Below are 23,871 nucleotides of genomic sequence, written 5' to 3'. Positions count from 1 at the left end.
GAGCTCAACGTAGTGACCCTGACTATGAATATTCTGACACAGCAACAATCTCAGAAATGCCTGAAGCCTGTAGGCTACTTGTCCAGTCTACTTTCTGTACTTCTCTTTTCACCAAAATACAGCTGGCAAGTCTTGTTGTTGCTTGTAAGGACATCTGACCCTGAGCCTGACAGTGGGACTTGACAGGGATTCTGGTCCTTTCCTAAGGTGCAAATGGGTCACATCCAGCTGCTCAAAATCCTTTCTGGGCTACTCTGGGTTTGTGATGCATTTCCCAAAGATGGCTGTTTAAGTAAGTTGTTATTTAGATATGGCATAATCAGTACACTGTGCATCAAATTCTTTATCCTAAGTAGTTTAAAGGTAAAGATGGAGTTGAGGGAAATGAAACATAAAATGGAGGAAGAAGTGTCAGAACAGAGGAAAAACCAAAAACCCAGTAACTTCATAGTCACAGCAGTGGTGAGTAAATGGCCATATACTTCGGGTAGTGAAGGATGAGGATTCAGACCCTGTGAAACCTGGGTTTAAACCTGACTGTGCCCACTTAGTAACCTAGAGTCAACTGTCAAGCTACATCACATCTCTTAGCACTTCTCTTCCTGTGCAAACAGGGACCCCTCTGGGGATGTCATGGGAGTGAAACCACTGTTCCCCACACTCCTTGACACGATTAACTGCCCTATACCTCTTTCTGGTCTGAGAGACAATTTTTCAAACTAGGAGTCTAAAATAAAGGTCGATACTCCAGAACACTTCATTTCAGAAGGCTTGGCATCAATGTGAAGGACTGGCTGTATTTTTGAAAAACTTGCTTTGATATTCTGTTTTTTTTTCAATATTGAAAAAAAAAGCTAAGCTTCAAACCTCTTTATTGAAAAGTTTAACAGCTGCAGTGAAGCCAGCATCTACTCCATTATTTTGATAGTTCCTTAATCACATCCAGTTTTTGGCCGTTGACGTCACATGTGCCAAGAAACTGCAAACTTGAAGACTTAAGCAGATGCTCTGAGGGAAAACTCCCCCACAGTCCCCCAAAGGATAATCCAGAGCTAGAGAGACCCCTCCGCAAATGGCAACTGATCACTCCAGTTATTTCTCTAACCCTACCTGGAAATTATTCTTCACCATGTTAACTGATTTATAATTAAATCACAAGGCCCTCTAATATATTTAAACCAAGATATCATTTATAAAAGTCCAGCATACATACAACTTTTAGGGACACCTAAACTGCTTAAAGTGAGGCATATGTTTATAATATACTTTTTCTTTAATTATTAATCATTGATATTACAGTAAAGCTAGACATGCATAAAATCCAATATGATAAACAAAATGAACCATTAATCCTCACTGCCCAAAGAAATCTGATTGTATCTTACCTATTAGTACATGAATACACTTTCCCCACAGATATTAAGCTGCCTCACTGATTTAAGCCTGTATCTGTATGTAGCCTGACGTGTGTCCCCGATCACCTACCTTTCAAAGTGCTGTTTCATTTGTTTACATGCATAGTAGTTTCCATCTCTCAGGCTCTGCACCTTCATAACTTCAGAAAATGTTCCCTCTCCTATCTTGCCAATTGCTCTGTAGTCTATAAATGAAGAGTTACAAAAATTGAGTTTTATTTATGCATATATCTTGTACTCAAAACATTTTTATCTGTAAGATAACCCAATAGCAGTATGTTGAGGATTGCTCTCCTATTTCTGTAAGGTTCAGTGTATCCCTCATTTTAAGGGAGCTGGAGTAAAGTGGGCAAAAGGTAGGAACGTCCAGTTATAAGGTAAGTGCTGGGGTGTAACGTACATGATGACTAGAGCTCACACTGCTGTATGGTTTATGGGAAAGTTACTGAGAGTAAATCCTAACAGTTCGCACCAAAAAGAGAAAGGTTTCTTTTTCCTTTTTTTTTCTTTTATAATTTCTTTTCTTTTTATTGGATCTATATGAAAAGGTAGCTGTTAGTTGAACCTAGTGTGACAGTCATTTCACAAAGCTTGTAGATCAAACCATCATGCTGCACACCTTAAACTTATACAGAGATGTCAAATTATTTCTCAATAAAACTGGGAGAAAAAATGAACAGGATTTTCTCACATGAAAAAAGAGAAGCAAAGCTGGGTGGTGTGCTACTGGGGAGCACCAGGTCCCTGCAGTCTGCGGCCAGGAGGGCACCCCGAGCCCTGCCCGCGAGGAGAGGCTCAGACAGCAGCGGAGGCCAGGGGCCCGCGGGGGCCGCTCCCGCTGGGGCTGTGGGCGCGGCCCGGGCGTTCACTCGGCAGCCGCCACAGCGCCGGCAGCCTCCGCGCGCTCTCCTGGAAAAGCAGCAGCCCTGCTCCTGCAGAGGGCCTGGCCGAGCCGTAGCAGGTTCCTGCGATTCTTACATTTTCTGAGAGCTGACGGCGGCTTTCCTGGCTTTGCCACCACTGCCAGCGCCCCAGCACAGATAACAGCCCCATGAGCCTCTACTTCACTGTGTAAAATCTCTTCCTGGCAGACAGGGAAATGAGTATCTTGAAGTGGGGTACTAGTAACAGAAACCTACAAAATGCACTCAGGTGGCAAGTACCGGGCTGGATGCCTGCAGAGCCTGGTCCACCATGGCAGAACACCGCCCGTGAGGAAGACTCCTGCAGCAGCTGCTGCCTCTCAGGGACCAAGAGCCCGCTGAGCCTGATGGCCCGGGGCAAGTGTGGAGAGCGGGACGGGCGCCCGGACTCCCTCCGGCTGCCTCGGCGAGGCGTCTCAAGACAACACGAGCTCAGGAGAGAGCGGCTACTTTTCAAGCAGAGGTGGAGGGAGTAAGAAAAGCTCAGAAGGCAAAAGTCTCTCTCTGGGTTGGAAAAGCTTCTGCAGCCCAGATACCAGGAGAGTGGGGCCATGAGAAAATCTTGACAGAAAGCAGTCTGCGAGACCTCACGTCGCACACGCGGCCGGGCCCTGCAACAGGACCGCGGCGAGGCAGCTACTCCCCACCCCACCCAGACGCCGGTTTCAGAGAGACTCAAGGAAGCCCCCATAGACTGGGACAGGGACGCACAAAGCCAAGCCCAAGAGAAGTGAGGCACGCCTGGGAGCCAGGTCTAGGATGCCATGAGTGTGGGACTGACCAGAAGCCAATAGAACGGAAACACGCAAAAAAAAGCCTGTCACCTTTGGGTATCAAGCCTGCAGCACCACAGGGTAGGCTGGTAAAATGGTACAGCTCCGGAGGAGGGCACCCTCCTCAACCCCTCTTCTAGATGGGGCACATGTTAAATGTCTTGTGTGAATTCTGATTTGAACAAAGCAACAGTAAAAAGGCATTTTTCTTTAGAAGTGATAATGTTTTTGAAATATGTTTAAAAATGAGGAAAGTCCTCATCTGTTAGCAAAAAATGCCAAAGTATCTCCAGGTGAAATGACACGATGTTCGGGATTTGCTTTAAAAATACTCCCATACATTCCATTCATTACTGCTGAAGTATAAATTGGTATAGTTATTTTGAGGGCAATTTGACAATTTCTATTAAATCTTTAAGATGTACATATGCTATGACCCAGCAATTCTAATTCCAGAACTTACCCAGTAAAAAAATACTGGCTGAAGTATATATGATATGAGGATGTCAGGTCAACATTATTTAATAGGGAAAAACTGATGCTCCCCCATGAGGAACTGGATAAATACAGGGCATTTGATACGGTATTATTCTTATTTATAAATATTCAAATACAGGTAATACTGGTTTTAAAGCCACCTTTCAATCTTATTCAAAATAACAAATCTCAGTGTACATTTTCAAATATCTTAGCTTCAGGCCACGCAAAATGGAAAATCCTGTTTGTAATTACACGTTTGTAGAAATCAGAAAACATACTTTTCTCCCAAAACATCACCTAACCATGTTGTGACCATTCAAAATGCTATATGCCACCACCGTACTGTAGTAATGCCACAGGAGGCCTATAGCTGCTGTGCATACAGAAGCTCCTGAAGGAATGACCGAAGAAGCAATTGTTAAAGCTTCTCACAAATGTTTATTTTCCAAAGATGGTTTCTAGGCAGCAAGATAAAAAGCGCTGAGAGTGTGTAGTGAGCTGAAGGTGGTCCCCAAAAAGCTATGCTCTTGTCCTAACCCGCAGGACAAGAACTGGTGAATGTGACCTTATTCAGACGGTCTTTGCAGGTGTAATTAAATTAAGGATTTTGAAATGAGAACAGTCTGGCTTATGTGAGTGGGACCTAAATCCAATGAATGTCTTTATAAGAGACATACAGGGAAATCAGAGAGGTTGCCAGCAGCTGGAGGGAGGGGGAAATGGGGAGTTTCAGTTATGCAACATGAAGAAGTTCTAGCAATTTGTTGTACTCAGCGTACGTATGGTTAGCAATACTATACACTTAAAAATTGAGGGTCGGTCTTATGTTAATGTGTTTTTTAGCACAATAAAAAAATAAGAGAGAAAGACACGCACAGACATAGAGAGGAGGTAGATACTGGAGCAATGTGGCCTCAAGCCAAGCAGTGCCTGAAGCCCCCAGAAGCTGGAAGAGGAAGGAAGGACCCTTCCCCAGAGCCTTGGGAGGGAGCACAGTTCTGTTGACACCTTGTTTTCAGATTCCTGGGTTCTGGAACTGTGAAAGAATATATTTCTGTTGTAACCCACCAAATATGTGGTAATTTGTTGGGGCAGCCCTATGCCATTCTAATGTAGAAGGTAACTAGTATTTTTTTAATCTAAGGAATCACTAATTATTTCATTGGAAAAAGGCTTTCTAAGTATAACAAGGTAAGAAGTCACTCAGAAAGGACTAATACATTTGACTACATAAAAATTTAAAACTCTAGCACCTCAAGAAACACCCTAAGAAATAGTTAAATTATGAAAAGCCACACAAAGGAACCTTACGTAGCAGATAAAAAGGAATAAGGCAGCTCTCTAGCTTCTGACAGAGAATAAACTTTCAAGATATATTATTAAATGAAAAGGCAAAGATAGGGTGTAAACTACGTTAACATTTGTTCAAACAGCAAAAGCATACACACTTGTCAGGCAGAACAATGACCACATCCTAACCCCAGGAGCCTGTGGACATCAGGCTGCATGGCAAGAGGGAACCAAGCCTGCAGAGGGAACTGCTAAGATTGCTAATGAGCCAGACTTCAAGTAAAGAGCTGACCCTGGCTTTACTGGGTTGGCTCGAAGCAATCACAGGGTCCCTGAAAGTGGCAGAGGGAGGCAGAGGAGGCAGAGGCAGAGAGAGATGGAAGATGGGACACTGGTGGTTTTGAAGACAGAAGAAGGGGCTGCAAGTCAAGGAGTGCGGGCTGCCTGCAGAAGCTGTTAGAGGCCAGGAACCAGGTTTTCCCCTAGAGCCTCCAGAGAAGCCAGCCCTGCCAGCAACTTGATTTAGCCCAGTGAGATTCATTACAGACTTCCAGGATTCTAAGATACTAAATTTGTGTTGTTTTTAAGCCACTGAGTTTGTGACAGTTTGTTACACCAGCAATAAAAACTAATACACACGCTCACACATATATGCTTATCTATCCTTTAGAAAGAACACAAGAAAGTGCCAAGAGTGGTAGCCTCAGGGGAGGAGCCCTGGACGGCTGGGGGACAGGCACGGAAGGCAGACTTCACTTTCACTCTAAGGCCATTTCTGCTTTTTTAACGTCATACTTTGTATATGCATTATTTTTTAAAAGTAATTAACTAAAAACAATTTAAGGGTTGAAGGGATAGTTTCCTCATGGTCCCTTTAAAGAAAATGTATTATAAAATTAAAAACTAAGTATTTTTATATAATACCATCTTAAAGCAAATAGCAATCTATGAATAAAAATAATTTATAAGAAAATTAAAAATAACAAAAACATAAAATACCACTTCACACCCACTAGGATGGTAGATAATACCAAGTGTTGGTGAGGATGGGGAGAAGTGGGAACCCTCATAAATGGCAGGTGGGAATGTAAGATGGTGCAGCCACTGTGGAAAACAGTACAGCAGTTCTTCTTACCACAGGACTCAGCAACGCCACTCCTAGCTATATACTCAAGAGAAATTAAAACATATTTCTGAACAACAACCTGAACACCAGTGTTCACAGAAGCATTGCTCATAATAGCCAAAGACAGAAATACTCGAATGGATAATGAATAGATAAACAAAATATTGTACATCCATACAATGGAATATTATCCACAGAAAGGAATGACATTCTGACACCTGCTATGACATGGATGAACCCTGAAAACATGCCCGGTAAGAGAAGCCCAGCACAACAGTAATCAAGACAATTTGGTCCTGGCACAAGAACAGACCCATAGACCAATGGAACAGACTAGAAAGCCCAGAAATAAACCCAAGCATATATGGTAAATTAATATATGATAAAGGAGCCATGGATATACAATGGGGAAATGAAAGCCTCTTCAACAGTTGGTGTTGGCAAAACTGGACAGCTACATGTAAGAAAATGAAACTGGATCATTGTCTAACCCCATACACAAAAGTAAACTCAAAATGGATCAAATACCTGAATGTAAGTCATGAAACCATAAAACTCTTAGAAGAAAACATAGGCAAAAATCTCTTGAATATAAACATGAGCAACTTCTTTCTGAACACATCTCCGAGGGCAAGGACAACAATATCAAGAATGAACAAATGGGACTACATCATGCTAAAAAGCTTCTGTACAGCAAAGGATACTATCAGCATAACAAAAAGACAACCTACAGTATGGGAGAATATATTTGTAAATGACAGATCTGACAAGGGGCTAACATTCAAAATATATAAAGAAACTCACACGCCTCAACACCAAAAGCAAATAACCCGATTAAAAAGTGGGCAGAGGATATGAACAGACAATTCTCCAAAGAAGAAATTCAGATGGCCAACAGATGCTCCACATCGCTAATAATCAGGGAAATGCAAATTAAAACCACAATGAGATATCACCTTATACCAGTTAGGATGGCCAACATATAAAAGAATAGGAACAACAAATGCTGGCAAGGATGAGGAGAAAGGGGAACCCTCCTACACTGCTGGTGGGAATGTAAACTAGTTCAACCATTGTGGAAAGCAGTATGGAGGTTCCTCAAAAAACTAAAAATAGAAACATCATTTGACCCAGGAATTCCACTCCAAGGAATTTACCCTAAGTATGCAGCTTCCCAGTTTGAAAAAGACATATGCACCCCTATGTTTATTGCAGCACTATTTACAATAGCCAAGAAATGGAAGCAACCTAAGTGTCCATCAGCAGATGAATGGATAAAGAAGAGGTGGTTCATATACACAATGGAATATTATTCAGCCATAAGAAGAAAACAAATCCTACCATTTGCAACAACATGGATGGAGCTGGAGGGTATTATGCTCAGTGAAATAAGCCAGGCGGAGAAAGACAAGTTCCACATGATTTCACTCATATGTGGAATATTAAAGAACAAAGCAAAAACTGAAGGAACAAAACAGCAGCACAATCACAGAACCCAAGAATGGACTAACAGTTACCAAAGGGAAAGGGACTGGGGAGAGTGGGTGAGAAGGGAGGGAGAAGGGAAATAAGGGGCATTATGATTAGCAGACATAATGTACGGTGGGGCACAGGGAAGGCAGTATAGCATAGAGAAGACAAGTAGTGACTTTATAGCATCTTACTACGCTGATGGACAGTGACTGTAATGGGGCATGTGGTGGGGACTTGATAATGGGGGGAATCTAGTAACCACAATGTTGCTCATGTAATTGTATATTAGTGATACCAAAAAAAACTGTTATTATAAAAAAAAAAGAAGCGCAGCACAGAAGTCCACTTCCATGAAATATCTAGAGCAGCAAATCTGCTGACACAGAAAGCTGGTGCAGGGTTGCCTCAGGGAGAAATGGGGAGTGACTGCTAAGGGGCACAGCTTTCTTTTGGGGATGATGAAAGTATTTTCACAGATCATGATGGTTGTGCAACTCAGTAAAAGTACCTAAAATCATTGAACTGTGTATACTTTAAGTAAGTGAACTTTACAGTACATGAATTGTATCTCAACAAAACAGTTAAAACAAATAAACTTGTAGTGTTAGAAGTCAGAACAGTGGTTGACCTTGGGAAGCGGTGCGACGGGAATGAGCCCAGTGGGACTTCCAGAATGCTGGTAATGCTCTCTTGATCTGGGAGCAGATTACATGAGCATGTTCACTTTATGAAAATCACCAACCTGCACACTTATAATTTGCACAGTTTTCCATATGTATGTTATACTCCAATTTTTAAAAAACTGAAGAAAAAATCAAGCCAGAGTTAGGAATAAGCAGAAAGCATAAGGAACATGAGGAACAGATACACAGCAGAGAGTATCCTCAGGGAAAGGCACAAAGAAAAACAAACTGAGAGATCATCTAATGTCAGAAAACTCATGTCCACGAGTTCCTACTGCTGAGGTCCAAAACAGGTCAGGAGACTTCAATGAAGAGGGCTGGAACCAATTATGTACTTGGCGTCACAGGGAAAATTAAATTACCTAAATTATTAAACCTCACAAAAACAAAAACGGACATAAAATTAATAATAAACTCATAAAAAAATTTACCTTGCCCCCTATAACCCACTAAGTCCACTGCTAGGAATATGTGCCACTGATAATAAACATTAAGAATTTCTCAAAAATCTACATTCAAACATCTCATTGAAGCATCTTCCTAGCAAGCTGTGGTTCAACATATTTAACATAATGCCACTGAGTTTGGGATAACTATTCAAGGGACAAATCCATATCCATACATGTATGTATACACATCCACATGCACGCAGAGAATATGCAATTTATTGAAGTACATATAAGAAAACGTAACAAGGATTGACTGTTAGTAGAGAGTCCTGAGACTAACTTAAAACCTTTCACTGTCTGAATTTATTAGAAAACCAATATTATCTTTACTTAATTTTGTTTTAAAGAGAAAAAGTTGCTAGTTGATGCATCTTTTTGTAAAAACAGATGATGATATATATACACATTAGGAAGGAAAGAATGGAACATGATTATTTAAGGTACCCTGCAGCTTTGATTCTATAAAAACACACTGATGAGGAATAGAAAGCTTGCAATCACAACAGATAATTTTAAAAAGTCTCTCTGTGATATAATAGCAAACTGAATGCCTTTAGAACATGTAGGGATTCTTCTCTTTCTATAGGTATGTTTGGAATAATCCATTAAAATATTCACACAGGAACAAAATGGGCACTTCCACTAGATTAGATGAGAGTAAGACTTTTCCAAGTGAGGATCTGACTGACGTTTATCATTCTTTGCCCTTTTACATCCCTGCCTTCCATCCACTGGAACAGCAAATAATAACTCACAATTTACCATTTACCAGATGCTACGCTATGAGCTTTACACAGATTATCCATTGAATCTTTGAAACAATCCTATAAAGTAGGTATTATCATGCATGTTTACAGACGAGTGTGGAAGATTTTATTTCCCAAAGATGGCAGCCTCTAGATATTTCATCCCACATGCTCATTTTATTGTGTGTCTGCCGCTCCTCCACCAAGAGGTGGGATCTATGTTCTGCCTCCTCAAATCTGGGGGATACAGATTACACTACGTCATTTCTGAGGCCAGATCAGAGAAGGTAATGCCCCTTCTTGAGATGCTCCCCCTCAGAATCCAACTGCCATGCCCATAGAGACCATGTGCATGCAGTGTTCGCGCTGAGAGCCCAAGCAGAGGGCCCAGTGGACAACAAGCATGGACTGCCAGACATGTGAGTGAGGAAATCTGAGTGACTCCAGCTCCAGCCGCAATCTCACTGCGACTGCATGAGAGACTCCAAGTGTGACCTGCCTAGTTGAGCCCAGGCCACCCACATAAACATGAGAGAACAATAATTATTGTTATTTTAAGCCGCTAAATTGGGGTGATTTGTCATGCAGCAATAAATAACCAGAATGGCAAAGGAAACCAATTTAAGAAAAGAAAGGTCAGTAACCTGCCGGAGGCTGCCTTGTCTGCCCGGCTCCAAAGCCCATGCTCTTAACCTCACTGTGTCACTCTTTGCTGCCTACTACGGCAAATGATTCACAACAGGAGGAGGAGGTCAGGAATCACCTACAGGATAATCAGCGTATCTCCAAATACTTGGGCACTGCCTAGAAAACAAGTAAGAAAATACACCAGAAAACCCTGACACACAAAAGGCAGGATACTGTGCCAGATTAAAGGAGACCAAAGAAATACAGTAAAATACAACTTGTGATTTTTTATTGGATCCCAAAAAAAATAGAAGCACCTTTGACAGATGTTATTGGGAGGGAAAATTTGAAATATAGACTGCATTTTAGATAACAGTATTGCATCAACATGTTATTTGTACTGTGATTATGAGGGAAGAACATCCTTGTTCTTAGCAGATACTTGCTGAAGGAGTGGTGAAATGCAGTGACAGCTACCACAAATTCTCCAAAGATTCAGTGACAAATGCATAATTTAGAAAGAGAGAGCGCTCACAGGTGAGCAAGCAAAGGCAAAATGGTGCATCTAGGTGAAGGGATTGTAAACATTCAATGAAATCTTGCAACTTTTCTGTACATGTGAAAATTTTTAAATAAATAGTTGGGAGGAAAAAAAGGAATATAGTAAAAAATATATGTATATAAGTCTACACTGTAAATAGAAGTGAAAGCCTTTTGCATACCTTGTATTCAAACTACAGCTTTTGGTGCATTAATGAAAAAGATAAACATGTAAACAATATCCACCAAAAGAAAATAATGCCTTATGTACTAGAAACCAATGTAGGATTGTTTATCAATGATACTTCAATAAAAAAAAAGGATGCCTTATAAAGGGTGAATGAATTATTTAAAATATCTTGGTTGCAGAATTTATGCCATACACAATTACCAATTGACAATTAGGGTACAATGTAAATTTAACATTATAACTACACTTAACATAATATTTTCCCAGCAAAGAAGGTCGGAATTTTTCTGCACCTCTGGCAGAAACGGGAATTACATCTGTAATGTTAAAAAAAAAAAAAAAAAATCCAGGTGGTTCCACTTGGACTGCCCATAACCCACAAATCCAAGCTTGGGTAACTTTTTTATCAATTAGACTTTCTAGGATGACTACCTCATCCCAACTTCCCAGTAACACTATTTCATTTCACTAAAAGGTTGTTTCAAAAGTCCTATAAAAATAGTTCAGATTAAAAAAATAAAACAACGCAGCCCAGCACTAAATAGATGTCATCAAAAGGCAGAAAGCCACACTGTAACTACATTACTGCCGAATGTCCAAGAAAAAAATCTCAGGTTCAATCCACCATTTAAAAAACAAAACTCACTCACCTCCCCAAACTCTAACGTGACCACGGCACCAAAACGTGCCTCAGCGGGACGCGAGTCGCCGCGGAGACCCCACGGCCGCGGGCCAGCCCCGCACCCCTGAGCTGCCCCAAGGGCGCCGGCTGCCGACAGCGCAGGGAGGTTCGGGGACCCCACACGCGGCGCTTCCCGCGGGCCGCCAAGCGGCTGCAGAGGGGCGACCGGGCCGGGCCCCCAGGTCTTACCGGCCCCTGCGCCCCCTCCGCTCGCCCTCGCGTCCCCGCCTCTCCCGGGCCCCACTCACTCTGCATCCCGGGTGAGAAGACGACCCCTTGCCGACACTGCACGGAGAAGAAAGGGGCAGAGAGGGTGGCCCCCGACTTCCACTCCTCTGAGGCAGGGTCCCGACATCTGCGGTGGTCCCTCGTTGGAGAGCGTTAGGATCCGGCCGCCATGTTGTGTCCCTGTCACCTTAGCAACGGTCCAGTCCCGAGAGCACCGAGCTGCCTCCCGCGCGTGCGCAAAACACCTTCCCTGGTCCGCCGGGCTTCCGTGTACGCGTGCGCAGTGCGGCCCTCCTCAGTCTGGGCGCTAAGTAACCGCCCGTGTCGATTTAAAGCGATTCCTGGCCTGGAAGTGCAGGTGATCTTCGCAGGGATCGCCATGCCCAGCCATCCTGAGAATTTAGCGACTCGGACGGCAGCCTCGAACTTTAACTGGGCCGGGGACACACTGAACAACCGTCATTTGATAGCTGTTCTTTGCAGTCCCGTCCTGCAATTGAGCATCTACTAACCAGTCCAGTACATTTCTTGAGTTTTTCTTTCTAATTCAACAAATATTTATTGAGAGCCAGGCCCTGTTCCAGGCATTGGGGATATGAAGGAGAGCAGTGTGGACAAATGTCCCTGATTTCTTGAAACTTACATTCCAGTGTGACGTTGAGGAATGAATATATGAATTACGCACATGCAAATATGAAGATGGAGCAGGCCAGTGTCCTGGCCCTCAAGGAACTACAGTGCAATAAAAATAACAACCATTTATATTATTCGTACAGCATTTTATGAAACTCATTGTTATTTACTTATTTCATCCCCACAACTACTTCACCAGGTCCAGTATCTCTGTTTTTTCCTATTAATTTTTGAAATTAAAGAAGTAAAATGTGTCTATTGTACAAAAAAAAAATCAAAACATGGAAGTACATAATGAAAATTTTGAAATAATCCTTTCAAAGCCTCTCCATCCTTCTCACTCCCCATCTTCCCCAGAGTTTAGCACAGTCAACAATTGGGTGGTGTCTTTTCAGAATTTCTTTGTATCAATTTGAACAGTTTCCCCATAACAGATAATTTTCTATAGTTTGTTTCTTTTTCACTAAATAAGTCATAGTTAAGATGGTGGCATGACAGGAGAGACAGAAAACTCCCAATACCACATATAATATGAAAATATAGTTAATACAACTAATCCTAAAACAGCAACAGGGAAGAAGGCTGCACCAGACTGCACACACCTGGAGAACAGAGCAGACCTCACCAAACAGGGTAACGTGCCCAAGCCTTGATGCAGTGGGACCCAAGCCCTTCCCACACCCCAGCTCACAGAGAGGAGGAAGAGAAACGGAGCAGGGAGAGGGTGGAAGCCTAGGACTGCTGAACACCCAGCCCTGGAGATCTGCTTTGGGAGCACAAACCTACATTGCATGCTGCTCTGGAGATTAGTGGACTTGGAAAGCTAAAACAGGTGGAATACTTGAAAGACTGATATTCCAGTTGTTTGTGGAGGACAGGGATCCACATCCAGCCGCTCTGGGACAAAGGAAAGGCACGTGCTCTGAGAGACTTCCTAGCAGTGAGAGAGCTGCTGAAGGAGTGGGGACTGCACAGAGCTTGCTGCATGAGAGAAGAGATAGGTGGACAAGATTGCCTGGGTGGGCTCTGCCCAGCAGGTTGCAAACTTTTAGGAGCTTCAGGTGCTCCATCCCCATGGCTGCCTACTCAGCTCCGAGGTCCCCCACTGTGATATGCAGCCTGCTGCACCTTCCTCCTGGCCCACTGGCACAAGCTCACAAACCAGCAGTCACTGCCCTGGCGTCAGGCCAGCCAGAGGGAGACCCCGCCTATGACAGCTATAGATGCAAATCACAGAGGCTTACACCTGTGTGCTCGGCCCACTGGCTCTGACAGTGGAGACAGGCGCTGCAGCTGGGAAGCAGGAAACAGCTCTTTCCTCCCCCAAGGCACCAGCACTGCTCCCCTGTGACCCCTGACTTCACCCCAAGGGGTGAGCAGTTCCAGGGACTAGAAGCCAGAACATAGTTCTGGAGGTCCTAGCCACGGCAATCAGACAACACAAAGAAATAAAAGGCATCCAGATTGGCAAGGAAGAAGTCAAACTGTCCCTGTTTGCAAATGACATGATATTGTACATAAAAACTGTAAAGACTCCACTCCAAAACTACTAAAACTAATATCTGAATTCAGCAAAGTTGCAGGATACAAAATTAATACACAGAAATCTGTTGCTTTCCCATACACTAATGATGAGCCAGCAGAAAGAGAAATCATGAAAACAATTCCATTAACAATTGAATTAAAAAGAATAAAATACTGAGGAATAAACCTAACCAAGGAAGTGAAAGACCTATACCCTGAAAACTACAAGACACTCTTAAAAGGAATTAAAGATTACACTAACAAATGGAAATTCATCCCATACTCTTGGATAGGAAGAATTAATATTGTCAAAATGGCCATCCTGCCTAAAGCAATCTATAGATTCAATGCAATCCCTATCAAAATACCAAAAGCATTCTTCAACGAACTGGAACAAATAGTTCTAAAATTCATGTGGAACCACAAAAGACTGCAAATCGCCAAAGCAATCCTGAGAAGGAAGAATAAAGCAGGGGGAACTCGCTTCCCAACTTCAAGCTCTACTACAAAGCCACAGTAATCAAGACAATTTTGTACTGGCACAACAACAGACCCACAGACCAGTGGAAAAGAATAGAGACTCCAGATATTAACCCAAACATATATGGTCAATTAATATACAATAAAGGAGCCATGGATATACAATGGGGAAATGACAGCCTCTTCAACAGTTGGTGCTGGCAAAACTGGACAGCTACATGTAAGAGAATGAAACTGGATCATTGTCTAACCCCATACACAAAAGAAAATTCGAAATGGATCAAAGACCTGAATGTAAGTCATGAAACCATAAAACTCGTAGAAAAAAACATAAGCAAAAAATCTCTTGGACATAAACATGAGCAACTTCTTCATGAACATATCTCCCTGGGCAAGGGAAACAAAAGCAAAAATAAACAAATGGGACTATATCAAGCTGAAAAGCTTCTGTACGGCAAAGGACACCATCAATAGAACAAAAAGGCATCCTACAGTATGGGAGAATATATTCATAAATGACAGATCCAATAAAGGGTTGACATCCAAAATATATAAAGAGCTCATGCACCTCAACAAACAAAAAGCAAATAATCCAATTAAAAAATTGGCAGAGGAGCTGAACAGATAGTTCTCTGAAGAAGAAATTCAGATGGCCAACAGACACATGAAAAGATGCTCCACATCCCTAATCAACAGAGAAATGCAAATTAAAACCACAATGAGATATCACCTCACCCCAGTAAGGATCGCTACCATCCAAAAGACAAACAACAACAAATGTTGGTGAGGTTGTGGAGAAAGGGGAACCCTCCTACACTGCTGGTGGGAATGTAAGCTAGTTCAACCATAGTGGAAAGCAGTATGGAGGTTCCTCAAAAAACTAAGAATAGAAATATCTTTTGACCCCAGAATTCCACTCCTAGGAATTTACCCTAAGAATGCAGGAGCCCAGTTTGAAAAAGACATATGCACCCCTTTGTTTATCACAGCACTATTTACAATAGCCAATAAATGGAAGCAACCTGAGTGTCCATCAGTAGATGAATGGATAAAGAAGATGTGGTACATATACACAATGGAATATTCATCCATAAGAAGAAAACAAATCATACCATTTATAACAACATGGATGGAGCTAGAGGGTATTATGCTCAGTGAAATAAACCAGGCAGAGAAAGACAAGTACCAAATGATTTCACTCATCTGTGGAGCATAAGAAGAAAGCAAAAACTGAAGGAACAAAACAGCAGCACAATCACAGAACCCAAGAATGGACTAACAGTTACCAAAGGGAAAGGGACTCGGGGGGTGGAGGACTGTGACCAGGAGTCTCACCTGGCCCTGGCTGGCTAGCTCGCCACACACGTGTGGGTGATACGTTGCTATTGACTCTATATAAAGAGCCCTGCCCAGTGCTCTGGGACACAAGGTGGCATGGCTGCACAGCTGCAGGAGAGCAGAGATGAGACTGGAGTGGTGGCAGTGCTGAGGACAGAGACTGAGACAGCTGGAGGGGCAGAAAGGCCCAGAGGCAGAGTCCGGCTTGCTGCCTGCAGACTCGCTCTGAGTGGATGAGATTCTAGTGACTGACCTGCCACCGTGGGAATAAAGTTGGGTATGACCCTTTTACCCCAAGAAAGTTCCATTGTCATTCCTCGGGTCTCACTGAATCCATAGTGAGCTTGCCGGGGGCTGGAACTCACTGGCAGATCACCTGATCACCTCTCCTCCTCTTTCTACTCTCACTTTGCTGTCCCTGCTTCCTCCTTCCAGCCCCAGGGCCACCAAGGTGCCCCAAGAGCCTGTCATTTATAGGGCAAACCCACATTCACCCCACATGCAGTCTCCCTCCACCTGAAATCTTCAGGCTTAATGCTTCCCTCACCCCATCTTCCTGCCTTCCTCTTTTCTTACACTTTTGTGCCCAAATTGGTTTTGGCCTAGGTCATTTTTTCTCCTTAAATAATGGTAACATATTTAAAGAATACTTACATAATTATAGTATACTTGATGGTTATTCTGTTTCATGGTTGTACCATCCCTTATTTAACTGGTCCCTTACTGATGGCCATCTGGTTGTTTCTAATAGTCTGCTCTTTCAAACATTGTGTGCCTATAGGAGAAACTCTTAAAGTGAAGATTCTGAGTCAAAGAGATATCTACTTCGAACTTTTTACTTAAAAAAAATTAAGTCAAGTCAGCCATCCCCTCGGTCTAATTCCCAGATATTTTCATCACCCTACAAGGAGTGATCAAGCCGACTCAAATACATGATGCTGGGTGAAAGAAGCCAGACACTGAAGGTCACATATTGTATGATTCCATTTACAGGAAATGTCCAAAACAAGTATAAATCTGTAGCTACAGTGGTTGTCAGGAGGTAAGGGAAGGGGGATGAGGAGTGACTTGCTAACAGGCATGGGGCTTTTTTGTGTGGTGACAACAATGTTCTGGAACTAGATAATGGTGATGGTTGCACAACTCTTTAAGTCTACTAATAACTACTGAATTGTACATATTTAATGGTTGGAATGATATGTGAATTTTCTCTCAAACTGAAAAAAAAGGGTAGGTATTGCTGGTATTATTTTTGTCACTGGTGCTGTCTTTATTGACCCTAAGAAAGCCACATCTAATCTCTCCAGGCTACTGGGATTTGCTCTCTCCCTTCTTAGCTCCTTGTAGTCTTTCCCCTGATATGGGGACTTGTCTTTATGTCACATTTCTTTCTCTTACTGTCTCTTTCATGTTTGTTCCTTCTACCCATGTAGCTTCTATGCTTCTTAGGCTGCACACCTGTCTTTTAATCTCCCCTGCAGGCAGAGCTGTTACTTGGTAGGTGTTCACTGAGTACCTGTTAAGTAGGTGAAGAGGTGAATGCATGTAGCAGGTGAGCCCCAGCTCCTTGTTTCTGATCGCTGCATGCTGAGGGATTTTCTGCTCACTGTCCTTGTGGAAGTGTGGTTCACAGAGACCAGGCGACCAGGTCGGTCCTGATCCTGTGGCGGCATTAGAGCAAGGTGCCTGCTGTGGGTAGACACAGCCTCAGTGCACTTACCTAGGTGAGCCCATGCCCGGGGCTTCAGCCTTCGCCCACCCCTCCAGCCCAGAACCCTGGTGGCAGCCTGCACGCGGAACCTGCAGGCCCTGGGAGGGGGCAAGGGAGGGGCCCCCCCGGAATGGAGGATCAAAGGATACAACAGGGGCCCTTAGCAGGAAGACAAAAAGAGAATTTGCCAGCAATTTTGCCTGGAGCAGTGGTTCTCAAACTGTAGCATGTACCCAAATCACCTGCCTTCAGGTGATTCCGGCTTGTTAAACCCAGATTGAAGGGCCCTATGCCCAAAGTTTCCAGTGTAATTCTGGGGTGGGGCTCAAGAACTTGCAGCTCCAGTTCCATCCCATGTGCTGCTGTTGCACCAGGGACCATATTTTGAGAACCACCAGCCTAGATAATTCCTTACTCTTTCTTTGCTTCTAAGTAGATGAGTAAATCCTACTTCAAAAAGGAAAGGGATTGCCGGGGAACATCTCTCCCTATGGAAACACTGTCAGACACCACACGGGAGCCAGCCTTTTCGGTGTGGTCACCTGCTTCCCTGGACCACTTGTGCCCTAAATGACAAGGGGAAGAACTGACAAGAAGCAGTACGCTCTGAGCTCCCCCAGGGAGGGGCTCCCTCTGGGCCCCTTGCCCGCCCAGCACACACAATGCCAGGGGCCGACTGTGTATTACATGCCAGGAGATGCTGGTGAACAGAACCACCATGCATCTTGGAGCTCCACTTTTAAAACTGCATGAACACTATCTAATTATAGCCACTTGAGCTTTCTGACTCATTCTAAAACTCTTCCTCAGTTCATTCCATATCCTAGCATTAGCCTTCCCTGTTTTCCAATGTCAAGATTTTCAGCCATGAAGCAGCTATGTGTAGACACTCCCTGTTCCCTTCTGCTGAGCATCTTTGATCAATGTTCAAACCGGGAAAAAGGCAGTTGTTAGAAAAGTTAAGGAGGACAGAAACTTCAAATGTGTTAACCCTGGTAAGGTGGTTAAATTCAAATCTACCTAAAAATAATGAAAATTACATTCATTGTAGAAAATAAACATATCTCACAGGAAACTAAGCTTGATCAGGGATGTGAAATAAAGAGGAGCAAGAAAAAGATTAATCGCTCAAATTAATATGTGAAGAAACAGCTAACCAAGCACTCTAAATGAAATCATGGTCCAATGTAGATGCAAAAACAGGTAGACTTCAGGCTAGAGAGAAGCCTATGCATGTCTCTGAGGAAAAGGCCCTCAGAACAATAGATGCTTCAAAAAGTATAAGAAAAAGTTTCCTAAAAGGAGAATAGAAAAGATGAAAATTCAGCTCTTGAGGTGGAGAGGCAGAATCTCAGAGGGTAACCCAACCGAGTCACAGGACCACTGTTTTCCCATTTCTGTGAAATGGGGATAAAAATACCCGTTCTGAAGGGTGGTAGTGCAGATTAAACACTGGTTGATTTTTGCCCAGAGTCTAACAGAGGCCTGGCACAGAGGGAGTCCTCAATAAATGTTGACTAGTCAAGAAGCATCCTCAATTGTCACCCACTGTCATTCCTTTCTGACAAGGGACAAGCCTGATTTTCAATGATTACTGAGCATCCAGAACAAACTGTAACCCTAGAGAGGAAGGAATTAAACAGGCAGACTGACAGGTTGGAGCCGTGTACCTGTGGTTGGAGACCCAGAGAGGCAAAGGGCTTTGCCAAGATTCCCACTTGCTGGTGGCCACCCTGGGCTCAGACCTGAGTCTGTGGCTTCTAGCTCCCTGTGCTTCTATTACTCTCTCATACAGGTAAAAGAAACCTTTGTAAAAGCTTTGCAATTATACATGCTTTAAGGAAGGACATTAAAAAAAATTTCTGGAACCAACTGATTTGTTGTAGCAAATTTGAAGCAACATCTGAAAAAAACCTTCTGCTAGTCTATTTTTCTTTTGTATTTTCTAACAGCTTTGACATAGTACATATTGTACAACATTTCATTTCTGTTGTTTTCCCTCTTTTCTTTCCTTTTGTTCCAGAATCAATTGACAAGAAGTTAACTTCTCACTGGAAATGTTTTGCTCTCTCCTTATTTGGTGTGTACCAGGGCCCTGAGTCAAAATTTAAAAGATGTAAAAAAGGAGGAGGTTGGAAGATAGTTCAAAGAAATTATTCAAGAGATAGACAGAGACCTGGACCATAGATCAGAGAAGACAATTAGAGAATCATTCCAGAAGGTCTGAGCTCTGAAGAATGGCATTCCAGAGAAAGAAAAGAGCAAAGGAGGTATCAGATCCCCTTCAGAAATGGGCTTCACCAGAAATGTTACAATAGCAGGGCAACTTTATGAATTGAAAAGTCTCACCTAATTGACTGAACATACAACAAATGTAACATTCAACAAACATTTATTGCACACCTAGAGCCTGGCACTGCTCTAGGGGACTCGTGAATGTGAGGATGGAGGCATAGATAAAAGTGATGCTTCTACAAGCCAAGGACCCCAAAGATGGCCAGAAACCATCAGAAGCTTGCGAAGAGGCCCGGGACAGAGTCTCAGGACCTTCAGAAGGAACCAGTCCTAAGGACATCTTGATGTTTCTGGCCTCCAAAACCGTGAGAGAATAAATTTCTGTTAAATCACTCAGCTGGTGATATATTATTATGGCAGCCCTAGGAAACTAATACAATAGGTATTTATTTTCATACTCCAAGTTGCAGTTTATAAACAGGATGGTTTTTATGAGTTGAATTTAAAGCAAAAGGACAAATTAGAATCCACGGTAGCTTTATGCACAAAAGTCCCTGTCAGACGTTTTAAAAAAAAGCCCTAACAATATTCTTTTAATTCGGAACATGTATGAGTTGGCGCTTTCCTAAATCAAATAATGAAAATGAGAACTTGCTTGTCTAGGAAGCACCAGAAGATGGAGCGAGAACTGGCCCGAGCTTTGCACTGAAGTCAGAATACAGCTCTGCAAGCCCCGCGCTGGGTCCGCCCGCCCCCGGCACTGAACCGACCTGTAGCTCTCGGGTGCCCCCTATCGCCTATATCTGTTACTGCGTCTCCATGACCGCGGGTCACCCACCCCGCCCCGGGGGCAGCCTTGACCCGGTGCGTCCTGCCCACGCCCGCCCGCGAGATTCGGCTGGCGCACTCAGAATCCGGCCTTGGCCTCTGCCTGGCGAGTGTCCGTGCTAGACCTCTAGTGGATGACCAACTTCGCCTCATTCGACATTCCTTGATCGAACACCTGCTATGTGCCACTAGCTGTTCTAGATGCTTGTAATGCAAACGCAGACGTTTCTGCCCGGCTCACGAAATAAGCAAGTTGCGGAGGAAAGAAGGCAGGAAAGTCAGGTTGCAGATTGCAGCTGTAAATAGAGGTCAGGGAAGCCTCACCGAATACTTAACATTCAAACAAAGACTCAGAGGAGATGAGGGAGGGAGCTTCGGCCGTGTTTGGGGAGAAGTGGGTCCAGGCAGAGGGAACAGAAGTGCAGAAGCCCCAGGGCTGGGTAGGGAGGCGGGGAAAGAAGCCGGCTGCGTGGGGTTTTTCGGTTCTATTACTCTGAGTTTAAGGTTGCCAGGTAAGTACAGGATGCCCAGTTAAAGCTAAATTTTAGGTAAACAACCAAGATTGGCTTAGTGTAAGTATGTCCTAAATACTGCATGGGACATACACTAAATTAATTGCTAAATCTGGCAATCCTGTCAGGGATGTGGCAGAAGGGGGGACTCTGAACAGAGAAATGACTTGATCAGACTTTGTTTTAAAAGGTAAGGTGATTTGGGAATTAGCTCATTCATCTATCTGACTCCCGTTTATTAAACACGCACTATTCTTGACTGTAACCAGGCTCTGGGCATTCAGCTGTAAGCATAATGAACCGAATGGCTGCCATCACAGGCGGTTCACTCTGCCCAGGGGCCTCTGTAACGCTTTGGCCTACACTTACCTGTCCTTGTCCTTTGGAATACAGTCAAATGTCCCAGTCTCCAGGAACCTGTCCAACCCTCGCCCCAGCATGGTTTACGTATACTCGGCACAACATCTAAGCTTCTCCACTCCAACACTTGTCTCAGCCAAAGCGTGAGCTCCACCGGGACGGATTTGGTCTGTTTTACCGCTGTTTCTCTGGGGTTAGGGCACTGCCAGGGTTAATGAGTATGTGTTGACTGAGTGGCCTTTGTCTAAACCTGGTTTTCCAGCTTTCCTGGTAGTGGTGTGAGCTACCTAATGTCCTTTCAGTAATGCCTGTTGTGTTAAGGTCAGTTAGACCTGGCATCTGCTGCTTGCAGTAGGGAACCCTGGTGCTACATCGGCTGTAGAGGGGTTTATGAAGTAGTCAGACCAGAGGAGTGGACAGTGTGAAAAGCTGATGCTCCTTTCTGGTGCTTCTGGAGCACCTGCCACAACAGCAGAGGTGGTCAGGGACGCTCAGAGACAAAGAGGCCCCGGGGACATGCAGGTGGAAGAATGGACATGTTTGAGTTTTGTCTTCCCAGCCTATTTTTTCTCCTCTTTTGCTTACAGCCCTATCCCTTTGGAGTAGGTACTGTTGGTTGCCCAAACAGCAGCAGTTTCTTGATTTGTTCATGTTCTAGTTAACAAGAGAGGACAAAATGAAGACATTTTGCAGACATTTAAGAGAAGGGAGGTGGGGGGAGAAAACTATGACTTACCACTTAATGAAACACAGAGTAACCATTTAAAATGACATTTACGATTATTTAGGGATATGCTTACATTAGAGTATTAAGTACAAAAAGCAAGATAAGAAATTATATTATTTTTAATAAGGTTGCATTGAATCCCAAATATATGTATGTTTTACATATACCTGTAGGGCGAAAAAAGATTGGCAGACAGGATGCCAAGACCCCAGGGGCCGTTGTTTCAGGCGGTGGGGAATTCGGTCGCCCTTTGTTCTTTATCGGGTTTTCTCTATTTATACAGCCATACCAGAAGCTCTTGACACATGGGGTTTCTGTGCTGCAGGGATTCTCGGGGATAAATAAAAAATAGCTTTGCAAAATTTAAAGTAAATAAAAATGAGCTGTAAACTTTGAAAATCGTAGTTCCGAGCTATGGCTCCTGTATGTAATTTGAGTTTTCCCTGTGAAAGCCTCCGTTCGCTTTAAGGAGCTATAGGCCTTCTTAAAGGCCCCGGGTCTCCGTGTTTTCCCGCAGCCATGGGTTGCAAGACTGGGGTGAAGATCGTCCTAGGCGGAGCCTGGAGAGTCCGTGCGCGCGCGGGGCCCAGTGCACTCAGAAACCTTATAAGAAGAGCGGCAAAGCTCGTTTTCAGGTGGCCGGTTAGCTCAGTTGGTTAGAGCGTGGTGCTAATAACGCCAAGGTCGCGGGTTCGATCCCCGTACGGGCCAAAACACGTGTTTTTCTGCCTATCTCTACAATAATTTCACAACTCTTTTTGAAAATATACGCCTTTGGAGGACTGTGAACCGCGCGCAGACCGAAGAGAACCGCGGAATTCTTGGAGATACTCAACCCCGAAGTTGCAGGCCGCCTGCGGCAAGAAACCGCAAGTTAGGCGGAAGTTCCCTCCTCGAGTCCCGGCGCTGCACGGCCGCAGTCCGGCGCAAAGGGTCTGTATGTAGGATGCGCTCGGATGCCATCTACCTTTGCCACCTAATGCAGAGCTTCTGAGGGCCCTCGGTGGAGACCCCAGTTATCATCTAGTTCTTAGGGTTAAAAATCGAGGCCTGGAGTTCATTCGTTTCAGAAGTACTTCTGCACTGCACGCCTGGCACGGCTCTAGGCAGGGTGCAACACAGCAAAGGAGAGACACAGATGCCAGCACGCGTGCTGAAAGTGGCCAGCCAAGACTGCCATGATTCTAGGGAGGTTCTGGATGCAGAGGCATCGGGAAACCCCTAGCTACTCTTACTTTTCAGGGAGATTGTAGGCTTCATATCTCTACTTCTGGGTTCCGCAGTTCGCAGCCAAAGGACAGTTGCATGGATTTCTCCCTCGTGGTTCAAGTCTCCAGGCGTGATTAGGTGTGTTTAACGTGAAAACCAGTGTTTTTAGGGTCAATGCCATTTTATATAAGGGTCCAGCAGGGGCTCCAGCCATGTTGGAAAAGTCTCCAGTGAGAACGTCTAGAAAATCATCCGTTCTTTTCTCAAATATGTTTTAAGCTGTGACTTAAATCAGTAACAGCTCCGGTCTACAGACCACAGGGGCAAAGCCTTTGCGAGTGCTTACCGTGTAGTAAAATTGCTCACTAAGTGCTCGTGATGGAAGCATTGTTATTAAGAGAACCTGGGGCTAGTGACACCTTCAACAGACACCTGTACATGTGTTGGATGGCACTCACACCTTGGATGTATGCGCCAAGCACCTTGTTAGATGCAGGGACCGGCAGTGGAGTCGGAGGAGACTGATGCCCTCAGAGCACATGCTTCCCTAAATAAGGGCTTGAAGAGGCCCAGAATATGCCTGTGCAGCATAAAAATTATTTTGAGCAGAAGGCATTTGAGTTCCTGGAAAGTCTTATCTGCCTAAAAGCAGAGCCTCCCCAGAGAACTCAAAAGAATTCAATTGTCCT

General features: G+C 43.9%; 1 protein-coding gene and 1 non-coding gene across 13 annotated transcripts in view; one reads left to right on the top strand and one right to left on the bottom strand.

The window, feature by feature from the left end:
- MOK (MOK protein kinase) overlaps window positions 1-11,849 on the bottom strand; it is a 45,064-nt gene extending 33,215 nt beyond the window's left edge. For 6 of the 12 annotated variants that reach the window (XR_005053955.2, XR_005053957.2, XR_005053959.2 and 3 more), the window contains exons 1-2: window positions 11,646-11,785; window positions 1,486-1,600 (exon numbers count right to left, since the gene is read on the bottom strand). Coding sequence is in view for 1 of the 12 variants with exons in the window: in XM_036991542.2 (XP_036847437.2) it covers window positions 1,486-1,600; window positions 11,646-11,652 (122 nt within the window). In the remaining 11 variants the exon portion in view is untranslated. Of the gene's footprint in view, window positions 1-1,485; window positions 1,601-11,645 lie in introns of those variants that run through there. The other 6 variants (XR_012133656.1, XR_012133659.1, XR_005053961.2 and 3 more) reach the window with 6 other exon arrangements.
- A 10,761-nt stretch (window positions 11,850-22,610) lies between these two features.
- TRNAI-AAU (transfer RNA isoleucine (anticodon AAU)) lies at window positions 22,611-22,684 on the top strand. The gene has a single exon. It is a non-coding gene; the product is annotated as a tRNA-Ile (tRNA).
- Window positions 22,685-23,871: the final 1,187 nt, after the last annotated feature.

This window comes from Manis javanica, chromosome 8 (assembly GCF_040802235.1).
Source record: "Manis javanica isolate MJ-LG chromosome 8, MJ_LKY, whole genome shotgun sequence".
Taxonomy (NCBI): Eukaryota; Metazoa; Chordata; class Mammalia; order Pholidota; family Manidae; genus Manis; species Manis javanica.
Note: the sequence above shows the minus strand (reverse complement) of the source record. Positions and strands in the feature narration are given on the sequence as shown.